Source organism: Somniosus microcephalus, chromosome 2, assembly GCF_052327205.1.
Source record: "Somniosus microcephalus isolate GS21.2 chromosome 2, FLI_Smic_1.0, whole genome shotgun sequence".
NCBI classification, from domain to species: Eukaryota; Metazoa; Chordata; class Chondrichthyes; order Squaliformes; family Somniosidae; genus Somniosus; species Somniosus microcephalus.
Window position 1 is genome coordinate 184,614,720 of NC_140988.1, and position 15,802 is coordinate 184,630,521.

General features: G+C 47.1%; 1 protein-coding gene across 4 annotated transcripts in view; it reads right to left on the minus strand.

The window, feature by feature from the left end:
- Positions 1–15,802, minus strand: part of sepsecs (Sep (O-phosphoserine) tRNA:Sec (selenocysteine) tRNA synthase) — a 130,107-nt gene that overhangs the window by 35,091 nt on the left and 79,214 nt on the right. For all 4 annotated transcript variants that reach the window (XM_085967986.1, XM_085967978.1, XM_085967970.1 and 1 more), the window contains exons 5-6: positions 10,759–10,917; positions 7,242–7,395 (exon numbers count right to left, since the gene is read on the minus strand). In XM_085967986.1, the coding sequence (XP_085824112.1) occupies positions 7,242–7,395; positions 10,759–10,917 (313 nt within the window). The remainder of the gene's footprint in view (positions 1–7,241; positions 7,396–10,758; positions 10,918–15,802) is intronic.

Genomic DNA, 15,802 nt, shown 5'->3' on the forward strand with positions numbered 1-15,802 from the left:
TGGGTGATCGGGTCCAACAAGGAGGAATACCAGCCAGTCGACTACCTTTATACCTGGGCAGGTAGGTGGAGCCATGGGCGGAGTCGGAGGTGGTCAGCCCAGGTATAACAGCGCGACAAGAGGCGACCTCGTATAGTGATACAACAGTGAGAACAGTGATAACAATACAACAGTGATAACTATAGTGTAACGATAGTGAACGATAAAAGTGGTTTACCACATTCACCCCTTGTTTAGATTTGAGTCCGGCGGGGTGAAGTGTACTACCAGTTCTGGTATGTCAGTCTGTCCGGAGGCCTCGTAAGCCTCTCCGATCGTCGCAGCGGCGGTGCTGCATTATCCGGTGTTAATGCTGGTGTCTGCGTGGTCGGCGAAGGCTCGTGGGGTTCCGGCATGCCGTCTACCTGGGCTGGAATTGGGGGGGTGGTGGGGGGGGGTAAAGGTGGTGTCTCCGGAGTGCCCGAGGGTGCGAGGTCTCGTAAGGAGACAGTGTCCTCCCGCCCGTCTGGGTAAGCCGCGTAGGCGTACTGGGGGTTGGCGTGCAGGAGGTTCACCCTCTCGACCAGGGGGTCCGTTTTATGGGCCCTCACGTGCTTTTGCAGCAAGACGGGCCCCGGAGAGGTCAGCCAGGTTGGTAGGGTGGTTCCCGTAGTCGACTTCCTGGGGAAAACAAACATTCGTTCATGGGGGGTGGCGTTAACGGCAGTGCAAAGTAGTGACCGGATGGAGTGCAGCGCTGTCGGGAGGACTTCCTGCCAGCGGGAGGTTGGGAGGCCCTTAGACTTTAAGGCTAAGAGGACGGCCTTCCATACCGTCGCGTTCTCTCTTTCCACCTGGCCGTTCCCTCGGGGGTTGTAGCTGGTGGTCCTACTTGCTGCAATACCTCTCGCTAGTAGGAACTGACGGAGTTCCTCGCTCATGAAGGAGGAGCCCCGGTCACTATGTATATAGTTCGGGAACCCGAACAAGGCGAAGAGGTCGTTCAGGCACTTGATGACCGTGGTACTGGTCATGTCTGGGCAGGGGAAGGCAAAAGGGAAACGGGAGTACTCATCAACGATGTTGAGGAAGTACACATTGCGGTCAGATGACGGTAGAGGCCCCTTAAAGTCGATGCTCAGGCGCTCGAAGGGGCGGGTGGCCTTGATCAGGCTTGCTCTGTCCGGCCTATAGAAGTGCGGTTTGCACTCGGCGCAGGTCTGGCAGTTCCTGGTCATGGTCCTGACCTCCTCGATGGAGTAGGTCAGGTTGCGGGCCTAAATGAAATGGTAAAGTCTGGTGACCCCGGGGTGGCAGAGGTCGTTGTGGAGGGTCTGAAGTCTATCAATATGCGCGCTGGCGCATGTAATTCGTGAAAGAGCATCAGGGGGTTCGTTCAGCTTACCTGGCCGGTACAAGATATCATAATCGTAGGTGGATAGCTCGATTCTCCACCTCAAGATCTTGTCATTCTTGATTTTGCCCCTCAGCTTGTTATTAAACATGAAAGCAACCGAACATTGGTCGGTGAGGAGGGTAAATCGTTTGCCTGCCAGGTAATGCCTCCAGCGCCGTACCGCCTCCACAATTGCCTGGGCTTCCTTCTCGACCGACGAGTGTCGGATCTCGGGGCCCTGTAGGGTCCTTGAGAAGAAGGCCACCGGCCTCCCCTCCTGGTTAAGGGTAGCGGCTAGGGCGAAGTCGGATGCATCGCTCTCCACTTGGAAGGGGATGGACTCATCCACTGCGTGCATTGTGGCCTTGGCTATGTCTCCCTTGATGAGGGAGAAGGCCGCGCACGCTTCCTCCGTGAGGGGGAAGGATGTGGACTTCATGAGGGGTCTGGCTTTGTCCGCATAATTGGGCACCCATTGGGCATAGTAGGCGAAGAGCCCCAGGGTTCTCTTAAGTGCCTTAGGGCAGTGGGGGAGGGGTAGCTCCATGAGGGGGCGCATTCTTTCGGGGTCGGGGCCGATGAGTCCGTTCTCTACTACACAGCCAAGGATGGCAAGGCGCGAGGTGTTAAACACACATTTCTCCTTATTGTAGGTGAGGTTCAGCCGTTGGGCCGTACGGAGGAATTTCTCCAGATTCACGTCATGGTCCTGCCGGTCGCGGCCGCAGATGGTGACGTTATCTAGATAGGGGAATGTGGCCTGCAGTCCGTTCTGGTCAACCATCCGGTCCATCTCCCTTTGGAAGACCGAGACCCCGTTGGTGACACCGAAGGGGACCCTAAGGAAGTGGTACAGGCGCCCATTCGCCTCGAAGGCGGTGTACTGGCGGTCCTCGGGGTGGATAGGGAGTTGGTGGTAGGCCGACTTAAGGTCGATGGTCGAGAATACGCGGTATTGTGCAATCTGATTGACCATGTCAGATATGCGGGGAAGGGGGTATGCGTCCAGCTGGGTGTATCTGTTTATGGTCTGGCTGTAGTCGACGACCAGGCGATTTTTATCGCCGGTCTTAACAACCACGACCTGGGCACGCCAGGGGCTGTTGCTCCCCTCGATAATGCCCTCTTTCAGGAGGCGCCGCACCTCAGAGCTAATGAAGGCTCTGTCCCCAGCGCTGTACCGCCTGCTCTTGGAAGCGACGGGTTTGCAGTCGGGGGTGAGGTTAGCGAACAGGGAAGGTGGCGGCACCTTGAGGGTGGATAGGCTGCAGGTGTTACGCGGTGGGCGGTTTAACATTCGCTGGTTGTCGACTGTGAGTGGGGGGAGGGGTCCACCGTATGCTAGGGTTACACTTTGGAGGTGGGATTGGAAGTCCAGCCCTAGTAGGACGGCAGCGCAGAGCTGGGGGAGGACGAGGAGTTTAAAATTTTTATACTCCATACCCTTAACCGACAAGGTCACAACACAGTAGCCGCTAATGTCCGTGGCGTGGGACCTCGATGCCATCGAGATTCGGTTGCGCGTTGGCAGGACAGGGAGGGAGTAGTGGCTCACCGTGTCTGGGTGGATGAAGCTCTCCGTGCTTCCGCTGTCGAACAGGCAGGTCGTGGCGTGGCCGTTTACTTTGATGTCCATCATCGACTTGGACAGGTGGTGTGGGAGGGCTTGATCCAGAGTGACGGAGGCTAGTGTGTAGGTAAGCGAGTCGTTGTCGTCTGCGGGCGAGGCGGTCGTCGGGTCCGGGGGCCCGGTGGCAGTCAGGCGTGGTGGGTAAAATGGCGTCTCCCACGAGGTAGGACAAAATGGCGGAGAAGATGGCTGCCCCCATAACTCACATGAGGCACTATTGGGGTCGGTTGCCTTGATCAAAGATGGCCGCCCCATGACACGTGTGGGGATGCTGGCCTCAGTTGCCTTGAAAGAAGATGGCCGCCCCCACAGTTCGCATGAGGCACTGCTGGCCTCTGAAGATCCGCTCCTGCAGGCCTTAGAGAAGTGGCCTTTCTTCCTGCAGGTTGAGCAGGTAGAGTTCCTGGCTGGGCAGCGCAACCTCGGGTGCTTCTCCTGGCCGCAAAAGAAGCAGCCGGCGGCCCGATCGCGGGTGCCCGATGTCGGAGCCGGTACCGGGGGTGGCGGTCCCGGTCGGGTCCGGGACGCCGACGCTGAGGTAGGTCCCGGGGGCGGCGCTGCGAAGGGTATTGCGGTAGGGGTCGGGCCCGAGTCCCAGGGTCGCGAGCAGTACCTGGAAAACGCCTCCTGGTCCTGATGGGCCACCTCTAGGGAGAGAGCGAGGGCTTCAGCTTTGTCCAGGTCGAGGTCTTTAGCTTCAAGCAGTCTTTGCCGTGAGTAGTCGGACCGTAGGCCTTTCACAAAGGCATCGCGGATATTATCTTCCGTATTTTCAACAGCCGTCACCGCTTTAAAGTCACAGTTCCTGCCGAGTGCTCTTAGCGCCCGTAAAAATTCAGCTACAGACTCTCCTGGCTGTTGCGGGCGGGATCTCAGGAGGTGCCTGGTGTACATGTAATTTACCGGGCTCCGGTACTGCTGTTTCAGTAGGTTGATAGCGGCCTCGTATGTAGTCGTGTCCTGGATGAGTGCGTATACTCTCGGGCTCGCTTGGGCGTTCAGAACTCTTAGTTTGGATCTCTGAGGGACGCCGGATTCTTCCAGGTAGGATTCGAAGCAGTCCAGCCAGTGTTTGAAGTTGAGGGCTGAGTTTGCTGCCTGTGGGTTTAGATCCAGGTACGGTGGTTTGAGGGCTTGCAGCCAAGCCGGCTGGTGTGGCTGGTGTAGCCCGGTGTCTGAAAGCTGCTGTGGCTGTGCTTCTGGGAGGGCTTCTGGCTGGCCAGTAGTAGACATCTTTAAAATTTAGTCAATAAAATTGATATACCTATCAATTTGTCCAATAAAAAGCGACGAGTTAGGAACGTAACTAAAGGTTTTTATTGACTAAATAACAGAGCCCACCCTCGTGGGTGATCGGGTCCAACAAGGAGGAATACCAGCCAGTCGACTACCTTTATACCTGGGCAGGTAGGTGGAGCCATGGGCGGAGTCGGAGGTGGTCAGCCCAGGTATAACAGCGCGACAAGAGGCGACCTCGTATAGTGATACAACAGTGAGAACAGTGATAACAATACAACAGTGATAACTATAGTGTAACGATAGTGAACGATAAAAGTGGTTTACCACAACTATCTTATATTGATGGCCTCTAGTTTTGCTCTTCTCCACAAGCGGAAACACTCTATCTCAGTCTACTCTATCAAAACCTTTCATAATTTTTGAAGACCTCTTTTAGATCACCCCTCAGCCTTCTCTTTTCAAGAGAAAAGAGACCCAGCCTGTTCATCCTTTCCTCATAGGTATACCCTCGTAGTTCTGGTATCATCCTTGTAAATCTCTATTGCACCCTTTCCAATGCCTCTATATCCTTTTTATAATATGGCGACCAGAACTGCACACAGTACTCCAAGTGTGGTCCAACCAAGGTTCAATACAAGTTTAGCATAACTTCTCTACTTTTCAATTCTATCCCTCTAGAAATAAACCCTACTGCTTGATTTGCTTTTGTTACAGCCTTATTGACCTGTGTCACAACTTTTAATGATTGTGTATTTGTACTCCCAGATCCCTTTACTCTTCTACCGCATTTAGATTTTTATTTTCTAAATAATGTGTTATCTCATTTTTCTTACCAAAATGTAAAACCTCACACTTATCTATGTTTAAATTAATTTGCCAATTATAAGTCCATTCTGCAAGTTTATTAATGTCTTCTTGTAATTTGTTGCGGTCGTCCTCAGTTTTGACTATCCCTCCCAATTTGGTATCTCCCGCAAATTTAGAAGTTGTGTTTTTGATTTCAAAGTTTAAATCGTTACTATAAATTCTGAACAACAGTGGTCCCAGCACTGATCCTTGTGGGACCCCACTTCCCACTTTTGCCACTCTGAATAGCTACTCTTTACCCCTACTCTCTGCTTTCTGTCTTACAGCCAGCCAGCTATCCATTCGGCTGCTTGTCCCCTGACTCCGCATGCTCTGACCTTATTTATTAGTCTATTATGTGGTACCTTGTCCGTATGCTCTGACCTTATTCATTAGTCTATTATGTGGTATCTTATCTAAGGCCTTTTAGAAATCTAGATATATTGCATCTACTACATTACCCTTGTCTACTCTCTCTGTTACCACCTCAAAAAATTCAATGAGGTTGGTCAATCAAGACTTTCCCTTTTGAAATCTATGCTGACGATTCATTATTATATTTTTAGTTTCTAAATTTGTTTTATTTTCTCCTTTAGTAGGGATTCCATTATTTTTCCTACCACCGATGTTAAGCTGACTGGTCTATTCCCTGGACATGTTCTATCTCCCTTCTTAAATATAGGTATTAGGTTAGCGATCCGCCAGTCCTCTGGCACTACAGCCTTTTCTAATGAATTATTAAATATGTGCAATAGTGCCTCTGCTGTCTCTTCCCTAGCTTCTTTTAGAATGTGCAGTCCGTCGGACCTGGGGTTTTATCCTCTTTGAGTTTGATTAGTTTATTTAACATTTCTCCTCTTTTTATTTTAAATGCGGTTATATCATTTCTAATCTCATCTTCCGATGACATGTCTACTTGATCTGTCTCCCTGGTAAATACTCAAGTAAAATAATTATTTAATATTTTTGCCATTTCACTATCGCTGCCTGTGATTTTAACCTGACTGTCCCTTAACGGGCCTATTCCCATCCTGACTTTCCTTTTTTTATTTATGTGCCTGTAGAATAGATACTTTTTGCAGTTAAAAAAATAAGCAGAAACTTATTAGAAATATTGATTAAGACGTAAGACTCAAAACCGTTTAAAAAAAAAATGCACTTTAGCCCAACTTTTTTCACAATAGTAGCGAAACTTTCAAAAATTATAAGGGAATAAAATCAATGGGGATGAGGCAAGAGAAAGATTAGAGAAGCTCAAGCTGTACAGTGAGTAAGGAGAGGCCTCACCAAGGCATATAAAGTATAACTTGTACAGCTAAGGTATACCCAAATATTACTTTAGATGAAGCCAGGAAAATAGGATCACAGGAATAGACAGAAACATTAGGGACATTCAAAATGCAGCAAGGTACTGTAACAGAAGCATAACATGGCACGAGCCTTGCTGTCCTAACCACCCCCACAACACGCACACACACACACACACAATCTTATACTTCCTGACAGCTGTTGCATTTCCCCACTATCAATTATCATCTCTTCTCTATTGAAAAATATCTTTATGAGCTTGCCAGTGACACAGTTGGTAAATACACTGCTCTGTGTATCTAGGTCTCAAGTTTGATCTTTAGTCTGTGCACAGTTAGCTAATATCATCTATAGTCATGATAGGGGCGTTACACTGGACTCGGAAGGGCAAAAGTGATAAGCTACAGTTCCCAATCTTGATCACTATTCAGCACCTCCAGCTGCAAGACCCACATGTGAAGACAGAATCTGTCTCAACTGCGCTTCCCTTGGATCAAACAGCATGTTGGTACACATGGTCTTGAAGCACTTTTGTAGATTGGCCACTGGAAGGGGCTGACGCACACGGAACAGTACACCAGAATGAGGAAAGGGGAGAAAACAAAGGAAAAGAAAGCAAAGCCACACCCCATCCATCCCTCACACACCACATACAATGTTTTATGAGGACATGTATGCAGCTTGTGAACACAAATTAATTTTAAAAACCAATTACAAACACCACCATGCAGCTGGCCAGTCGTCATAAACAGGGTAGCTCCTTTCATCTAGCAGCATGGGTTAAATTGCTAGAAAAATATAGTGTAGTTAACAAATCAGAAGCAAGGCAGGGAGATAGTTTACCTGTCAGGAGCCCTAGGGGCAAAGCAGGAGGTAGTGGAATGAACACAAAGGACATTTTCAGCCCCAAGCTGTTGGATCTTTCTCTCAATAGTCAGCAGGTCTGTGCGTAATTCATCTCCCTCAAGCAGATTCTCAATCACTACAGGTTCAAAACCTGACCCAAAAATAAATGCAAGTGTGGAAATGAATCAGTTTAATTATAAAACACGAAGGAACATTTTACATCCCACACTGACACATGACGATCTTGCGAAAACTCAGTTTTCCAGTTAGCAAAATATTATAAACGAAAAGTGTATATGAGTTGATTAAAAAAAACGTTGTGAAAACCATTTGGTCACAATGTCACAGAATAAAAATTACAGGCATATAAATTTCATTATGAACTGAAATGTCAGCCTAAGGGAGATTATTAATCATAACTCTCTGTTTTAGTGCTCTGTTACAGGTTTATTATTTTAGAGATGGTTATTTTTGTTACTGTACATTTTGCATTGCTGTTAAGGGCTTGGCTGTCCTGTACATTGTGCAAATATATAATTGTGCTTGGAGCATAAATTGACACCACATTTAACCTTTGTGACTGCATTAACAGAACAGTTTCCAACTCATGCGCTAACAACATCATTTGAGACGAGACAGTCTTTTATTGGTCAAAGTTTAACATATTAAAGAATACATTTTTGAAGCCTCTGCTCCCAGTGAAGAGTCTTGCTCGATAAGAGTATGGATTGTAGAATGGAGCGCAGAGATCAGCACAGCCAATTTGCAGCTGTCGCGGTTTTCTCGTCAAGATTGGGTGCATCGTGAAGTGGGCTCGCTGACCTTTGTGCTGGATTCTCTGATCCACCCACCTACTGAACGAAGCTGCATTCTGGCAGCAGAGTCTATAGAAATGTATCTGTTAAAGTTAATAGCAGGATGCAACGCCCCCCTCCCCCCTCCCCTCCCCGCCCCCCCCCCCACCACCCCGATGTCTTAGTGGGTAAACATATTATACGGTGTGGTACTGAGCCATACAGACCAGAAAGTTCCAGGTTTGCGTCTTGGTCTGTGCTGAGTTAGATACTCTTAACCACAGCAGTAAAAATTGCAATTGGGCTCAGTGTGTCTGGACTGTGGACCTGATTACTATACAATGATTACTGCTGGAAAATACAAGTGTTTGGATGTTGGGTAAAATATGTGTACAGTATTGTAGCAGCTAAATTACTGTACTAGCACCCCATGGGGGGTAATTTTAAACTGGGCGGGAAACCCACAAGAATTTTAAAATTGAGGCTTTGCTGGACCGGGAGCCAATGTAAGTCAGCAAAAACAGGGGTGATGGGTGAACAGGACTTGGTGCGAGTTAGGATACGGGCAGCAGAGTTTTGGAGGAAGCTTAAGTTTATAGAGGGTGGAAGAAGAGAAGCCGGGAGAGCACTGGAATAGTCGAGTCTAGAGGTTGTAGCAGTCGGCGCAGACTTCATGGATTTTTAGATTTTAACCCTGTAACTGTGATGTGATTTGTTGTATAAAGTGTGAGATACAGGACCCTGGGGTAAAATTTGATGTACGGTTTGGTTGGGATATACAGTGCAGCGGAAGACGACAAAACTTTTGATGATATTTCTGTTTGGGAAAGGTTGAAATATCAAAGGGGGGCCTGTAGCAGTCGGCGCAGACTTCATGGATTTTTAGATTTTAACCCTTATTAAAAACTGAACAGGCTGTTTGGGGGGGGGGAAGCAGTGAAAAACCACTCAAGCTGGCGATGACTCATTCATATGGAAACAAATTGTACTTGGGAACAATGCCCGAGAGGCCCACTCCCAAGTCTTGATTAACAAGGCTGATGACTCATTGTTCTAGTCAAGATGAACTCATTAAGTTAATCGGCAGGAAGATCGAAAAGAGATCAAAAACCATTCAAGAGATTGAAAACCATTCCCCCAGGCCATGTGTCCATTAATACCACAGGCTGCAGTTTGTGTATTGGAGGGGTATAAAAGAGAGCAGTTTGGATAGCTCTCTCTCTCTCTCTCCTGTCCTCCACACAACGGAACATCAAGGGGAGCAGAGCCTTGCTCTTCCAACCGAGACGGACTTCGACTGACGCTGGGACTCGCATGCTGCAAGGCGGGTACGGAACCAGGCAGCCGAGACGTACGGGAGAAAGCTGCAAGCAAGATCAAAAGGGCAATCTAGGTGAGCATTGACAAACCTACACACCCACAAGATCACTTAGCTGTGTGAGGGGGCGCCTGTATGTTCCTACCAAACCAGAGGGGGTTTAGCGTTGGAAGGGTCCTGTGATAGTTTAGTTCACGGGAGGGTGTTTTTAGGCCATGGTAAGTCAGCACGGCAGGGGCTTGTTGGATAAGTCAGGGTTGTACTGTTTTAAACTGTACTGTTGTGTTCACACCGCTCGTACTATATGCGAGTGGAGTGTTTTTTGTTAACCTTAATAAACACTGTACGGGTGAGCCCGAAAACGCTGTCCGTGTTCAAATCTATCCTCAGTAATCCCTATCGTCCAGAACTTGTAGTAAGGGGGTTTGCATGCTCGCTACGGGTGGGGCGAAGCCACTTACAAAAATTGTCGATTGCAGCAGGGGCCATAAGAAATTGGCCACCGCAAAAACCGGTTACAAGGTAACAAAGGCGTGAATGAGGGTTTCAGCAGATGAGCTGAGGCAGCGGCGGAGTGGGGTGATGTTACAGAGTCTTGGTGATGAAGCAGATATGTGGTCAGAAGTTCAACTCGGGGTCAAATACGACACCAAGGTTATTAACAGTCTGTTCAGCCTCAGACAGTTGCCAGGGAAAGGGAGGGAGTCGTGGTTAGGGAACGGAGTTTGTGGTGGGGCCTGAAGACAATGACTTTGGTCTTCCCAATATTTCGTTGGTGGAAATTTCTGTTTATCCAGTACTGGATGTCGGACAAGCAGTGTGACAAATCAGAGACAGTGGAGGGGTCGAGAGAAGTGGTGGTGAGGTAGAGGTGGTGGTAAGATAGAGCTGGGTGGTGTCAGTGTACATGTGGAACCTGACGTGTTTTCGGATGATGTCGCCATGTTGAAGCATGAACACAGTACAGCGAGACATAGATTCAGTCTCACCCCTCTACTGAATTCCTGATTTCAGTTACAGTGCAGGGAAGGAGACCAAGTGTCCCTCTAGATGGTGGATAAAAAAAGCAGATGAAGACCCTCTACTGGGCCACTCTAATGCACTACTACAGAAAGCCCAGACCTATAATGATGACATCCTGGGAACATTCTCTCAGAAACAGGAGTGTTTTTCCTAATGAGGAGAGGGGAGGAAACAAAATAGGGAGGGGAAGAAATAGGATGTATGCCCCTATGGGAGGGTACGTAACTTCAACAAAGTTATTAAAGTGAGAAGTAAAATCGTACCAGAATATAAATTATAGGAGAACTGGATAATAGACTAGCCAAAACAGGAAATCTGTGTCAGTGGGACAGAAGTGTATGTTTAGTAACCATTTAATACCATAATATTAATTTTGTACCTGCTGTGATCATGGATTTGAAGCATGATTTTTGATCAATTCTTGGCCATATGATAAACTTTGCTTTAGGTCTCCTGTGTCGCAGTGCAAGAAAGCAAAGAGTCAGGCTCATTCCTGTTGCCATTGGAACCACAAAGCAGCTAGATACAGTTCGAACACCTGGTAATACAAGAGGCTCGCTGTCAGCACCTTCTAGAGTGCAGGTTATCAACAAAGTCAAACAATATGCACATATGTGATGGTCAGGAAGGATATGATTTAATAAGCTAATGTAATCACACTGAGAACGCTTGTTACAATTATGCTCAGTATTGAAGTGTGGACAGTGTGAAAAAGACTAATCTATTAAAAAATAGGGAAGAACAGCCCGAACCTGCAGAATCATAAGGGGGAAAACAAATACCGAGAATCTGCACCAGTAAGGATCGAGTTGCAGAGTTTAATTCTGAGTAATTAATATTAAAGCCAAATATACATTACCTGGAAAAAGGAAAGGTTTGGATAGAGAAAATAAGCAGCAGTTTAATTGGGTGTCAAACATTTTTATGATACCCTAAAAATAGAGCCGTAAAAGAATCCCCAGATTTTGGAATTAACCAATTCATTTTATTCACAGAGTGTCTTTTTAAATTACCAAGCACCTGACCTCTCACCTAACCATCCAAACTTACTTCCCGTCTTGTTTCCATATAGCTACATACTGCCGTGGTTGAGTAATTCAGCATCTCAGCAACGGGATATTATACTCCTCTGTAGTATGTTGTGAAACAATTTTGTCAGCCCCGAGGAGGCGGGACTGCCGGTAAAGTTGCAGAATTTGGGGGCGGGTGGCAAGCCTCCGATCCCTCGTCAGGAGGCGGGAAGCCGTCCTGCCCCAGGTCCCGTTTCCTCGAGGTGGGAAAGGGATTAAATCCTATTAACTGCCTGTTAACAGGCAGAAAATAGGATTAGCCCCATTTTTCCATCCAAAGTGCAGTCTTCCCGACCTGGGGGAACTCCGCTGGGGTGTAGGAGGCGAGGAGGAGGTCTACGGGGGTCGGAGGGGTCTGAAAGTGCAATGTAGAGGTGAGTGATGGGTGCAAGTGTGGAGTGGTAAGTATGTATGGTGAGTGTAAAGTGTTAGAAAATGTTCACTTACCTTTGTTTCTGCCTACAGCCTTCGGCCGCTGTGGAGCCGGAGTCCCGACATCTCCATTGTAAATATCACAGACTGGCTGTTGGATCCTCCGAACCAACAGCCAGGTGATTTCTATAAAGTTGAAAGAATTTCTTCCCCTGTGTCTCTTTAAATATAATGGGGGAGAAATTCAGTATCGCCCCGTTTGGGGCGTAATTATCGGCCGGGCACAAAGTTTAGCACCTGGCGCAAATTATCGCCTCCGACTGCAAACTTGGCTTATATCGCCCCTGGAGGTGATTGGAGCGCTAAATCAGGCGCTACAAACCTGTCTTAAGGCGCAAAGGCTGAGGAGTGAGGCGCTAACTCAGACCGTGGGCGAAGCTCACGTGATGTCAGTCAGCAATGGAACACAGACACACTGGCACCGGCCAGTTCTTAAAGGGGAGGGTCGATCTTGCTCTCCATCCACACCCTGCTCATTGCAGCCTTGAATCTTGGCCTGGAGAGACCTGGACATCAAATCTGCTGGAAAGAACATTGGAGAGTCCCAGGGAAAGAGCTCAGAGTGCAGCCCCCATAGTCTCTTCTAAATCGATGCAAGGAAGGTCAAATCAAAATGAACCTGCAAAGTGCTGCTCAGTACCCAAAACTCCTTCACACAGCGTTGAATATCTCCAGAAGTCTTTCTCTCTCTCAGAATGTGTGGTGCAAAAATGTCGCCGACAAAAAAAGTCAGGAAGCAGCCGCCTTTAAATAGCGCTCCCCCAGTCCCTTCCCGACTGCAAAACGTTTCCCTCAACCTGTCCTTGCTAGCGGCAGGCGGTAAGGCAGGGGGCGCCACTCAATATCTGGTCCGGGGCGTTGCACGCTCGACTGACATCACGATCTGCGGGCGCAGGAGATCGTGGCGGTAGTGTTTAGCGCCGCCGCAAAATGTCTGGTCAATTTTGCGAGTGGCGCAAATATCGCTGCGCCCGGGTGCTAGTTGCTTTGCGCCCCATTAGCGCCGTCTTAGGGCGCTAACGGGAGGCGCAAAGCAACTGAATTTCTCCCCCAATGCTTCATAAACATTTCATATAAATTTTTTTAAAATAGCTATTACTATTTTGTGACATCAGGAGGAATATATTATACAGTGCTTATATGTAATTCAGTACTTATGACTGTTACAAAACATATGGGGAGTGTAATAGCATAGGACCAGAAACCGGCGCGAAATGGACACCGCGAGTGGAACGCGCGCCCAAAGACATCGGCCTAAGGCTCGCTGGTAATTGGGCCTCGGGCCCCATCTGCATAAAACCGGTGAGCTGTGGACACTGATCGGCTGTCTTAATGCAGCTCCCCAGAGGGCTATAGGAAAATCGGCTGGCTCCGCAGGTAGCTCCTGGGAGGGGTGTTGGTGAGGCGAACCGAAGGGTAGGGTGGACGAGCCCAGCCGGCAGTGGTCTGCAGTATTTTTGTGAAGCCAGAAGGAGCACGTGAAATTTGGGTGAAGTGAGATATTTTGGAAGAATGAGACTAAATGGTAAAATTTCAAAAGGTTTAAAGGAGCAGAGACTTAGGGGTTCAGATACACAAATCTTGAAAATTGGGACGGCAAATTAATAAAGCTGTAAAAAAAAGCATATGTGATTCTCAGTAAATAGTAGTAGAGAGTACAAAAACAAAGAGGTAATGCTAAATCGATACAAATCATTGGTTAGGCCACAGTTAGAATACTTTGTGCAGTTTTGGGCACCCTACTTTAGGAAGAATATCAAAGCCATGGACAGGGTGTAGAAAAGATTCACTAAGATACCAGGGATGAGAAGCTTTTGGTATGAGGGGCGACTGCAGAAATTGGGGCTCTTTTCATTAAAAGAGAAGATCTGATAGAAGTGTTCAGAATTATGAAGGATTTTGATGAGGTAAATAGGGAAAAATGATTTCCACTGGTCAGTGAATGGTCAGAGGGCATAAATTTAAGATCATAATCAAAGAAACAAAGCAGACGTTTTGCAGATTTAAAAAATTTTTTTACACAGAGGATTGTTAAGACACGGAATGCCCTACCAGAACACTGGTGGAAGCAGAATTTATAACGGTTTTTCATTGTGAAGTGGATAAATAACTGAAAACAAAGAATTTAAATGGATATGGGGAAAGGACGGGAATGGGACTATGGGAACAGCTCTTTCAGAGTGCCAGCATAAGCTCAATGGATCGAATGGCATTGCTTTATATTGTAAAATTCTATATTATGGAGTTCTAATCATAGCACAGGAGGCCGCCATTTGGCTCATGGAGCCTGTGCTGAATCAGCTATCTTTAGGAATAAAGGAGAAACTTTAAAGAACTTTCCTTCAGATGATTAAGTGTGGTGGATTCCATAAAGTAAACTGTACATGGTCTAAGGAAGATGCAGAATTGATGGGCCAAATTATCATTTCTCATTCCAAGTTTTTTGTCATGTTCTAAACAATAAATCTCGCACTCTTTCAGTAGCAAAAGTAAATCATTGACTTAAGAGCCAAATTAGGAATATTATCATCGTATTAGTTGTTGAGTGCAGTGTACTTGTGATAATTTAATAAGATTGCAGACCTACCAAGTTTCATCCCTGTTCAGTGAGACTCACTAATTCCTGTGAAAAACTCTGTTTCTGTACACACGTCAGTTTTATATATATATATATATATATATAACTATTAAAACACAGCAAACTGTCGCACTGCAAAAGCTGTTCCTTTCAGTGGGTGACAATCGGGCTCAGGTTTTCATAACTCCTAAAAATTCTCACCGCTGAATGTTCCAAATTTGGCAAGTAACACACAGAGCAGCTCGCTTGATGGCTGCCCTTCGACTCAATATCTATCAGTGGTGCACTATACATAAGAACATAAGAAATAGGAGCAGGAGTAGGCCAACCGGCCCCTCAAGCCTGCTCCGCCATTCAATAAGATCATGGCTGATCTGATCCTAACCGCCAATCCACTATCACAGAACCATCTCCTGAATCTAACAGAATTAGACACACGAAATAGGAGCAGGATCAGGCTACACGGCCCCAGGGCCCGCTCCGCTACCCACAGGGCCATGTCCGATCCGAACCTAGACTCATGTCCAAATTCCTGCCCGCTCCCCGTAACCCTTAATTCCCTTTACTTCTAGGAAACTGTCTATTTCTGTTTTAAATTTATGTAATGATGTAGCTTCTACAACTTTTTGGGGCAGCATATTCCATGGACCTACCACCCTCTGAGTGAAGTAGTTCCTCCTCATCTCAGTTTTGAAAGAGCAGCCCCTTATTCTAAGACTATGCCCCCTAGTTCTAGTTTCACCCATCATCGGGAACATCTTCCCCGCATCCACCCGATCCAACCCCTTCACAATCTTATATGTTTCAATAAGATCGCCTCTCATTCTTCTGAACTCCAATGAGTAGAGTCCCAATCTACTCAACCTCTCCTCATATGTCCATCCCCTCATCCCCGGGATTAACCGAGTGAACCTTCTTTGTACTGACTCGAGAGCAAGTATGTCTTTTCTTAAGTATGGACACCAAAACTGTATGCAGTATTCCAGGTGCGGTCTCACCAATACCTTGTACAACTGAAGCAATACCTCCCTATTTTTATATTCTATCCCCCTAGCAATGAAAGCCAACATTCCATTGGCCTTCTTAATCACTTGCTGCACCTGCATACTAACCTTTTGAGTTTCGTGCACCAGGACCCCCAGCTCCCTTTGTACTTCAGTACTTTCCAGTTTCTTGCCATTAAGATAATAACTTGCTCTACGATTTTTCCTGCCAAAGTGCATAACCTCACACTTTCCAGTATTGTATTCCATCTGCCAAATCTCTGCCCACTTACTTAGCCTGTCTGTGTCCCCTTGCAGGTTTTTTATGTCCTCCTCACTCACTACTTTCCCTCCCATCTT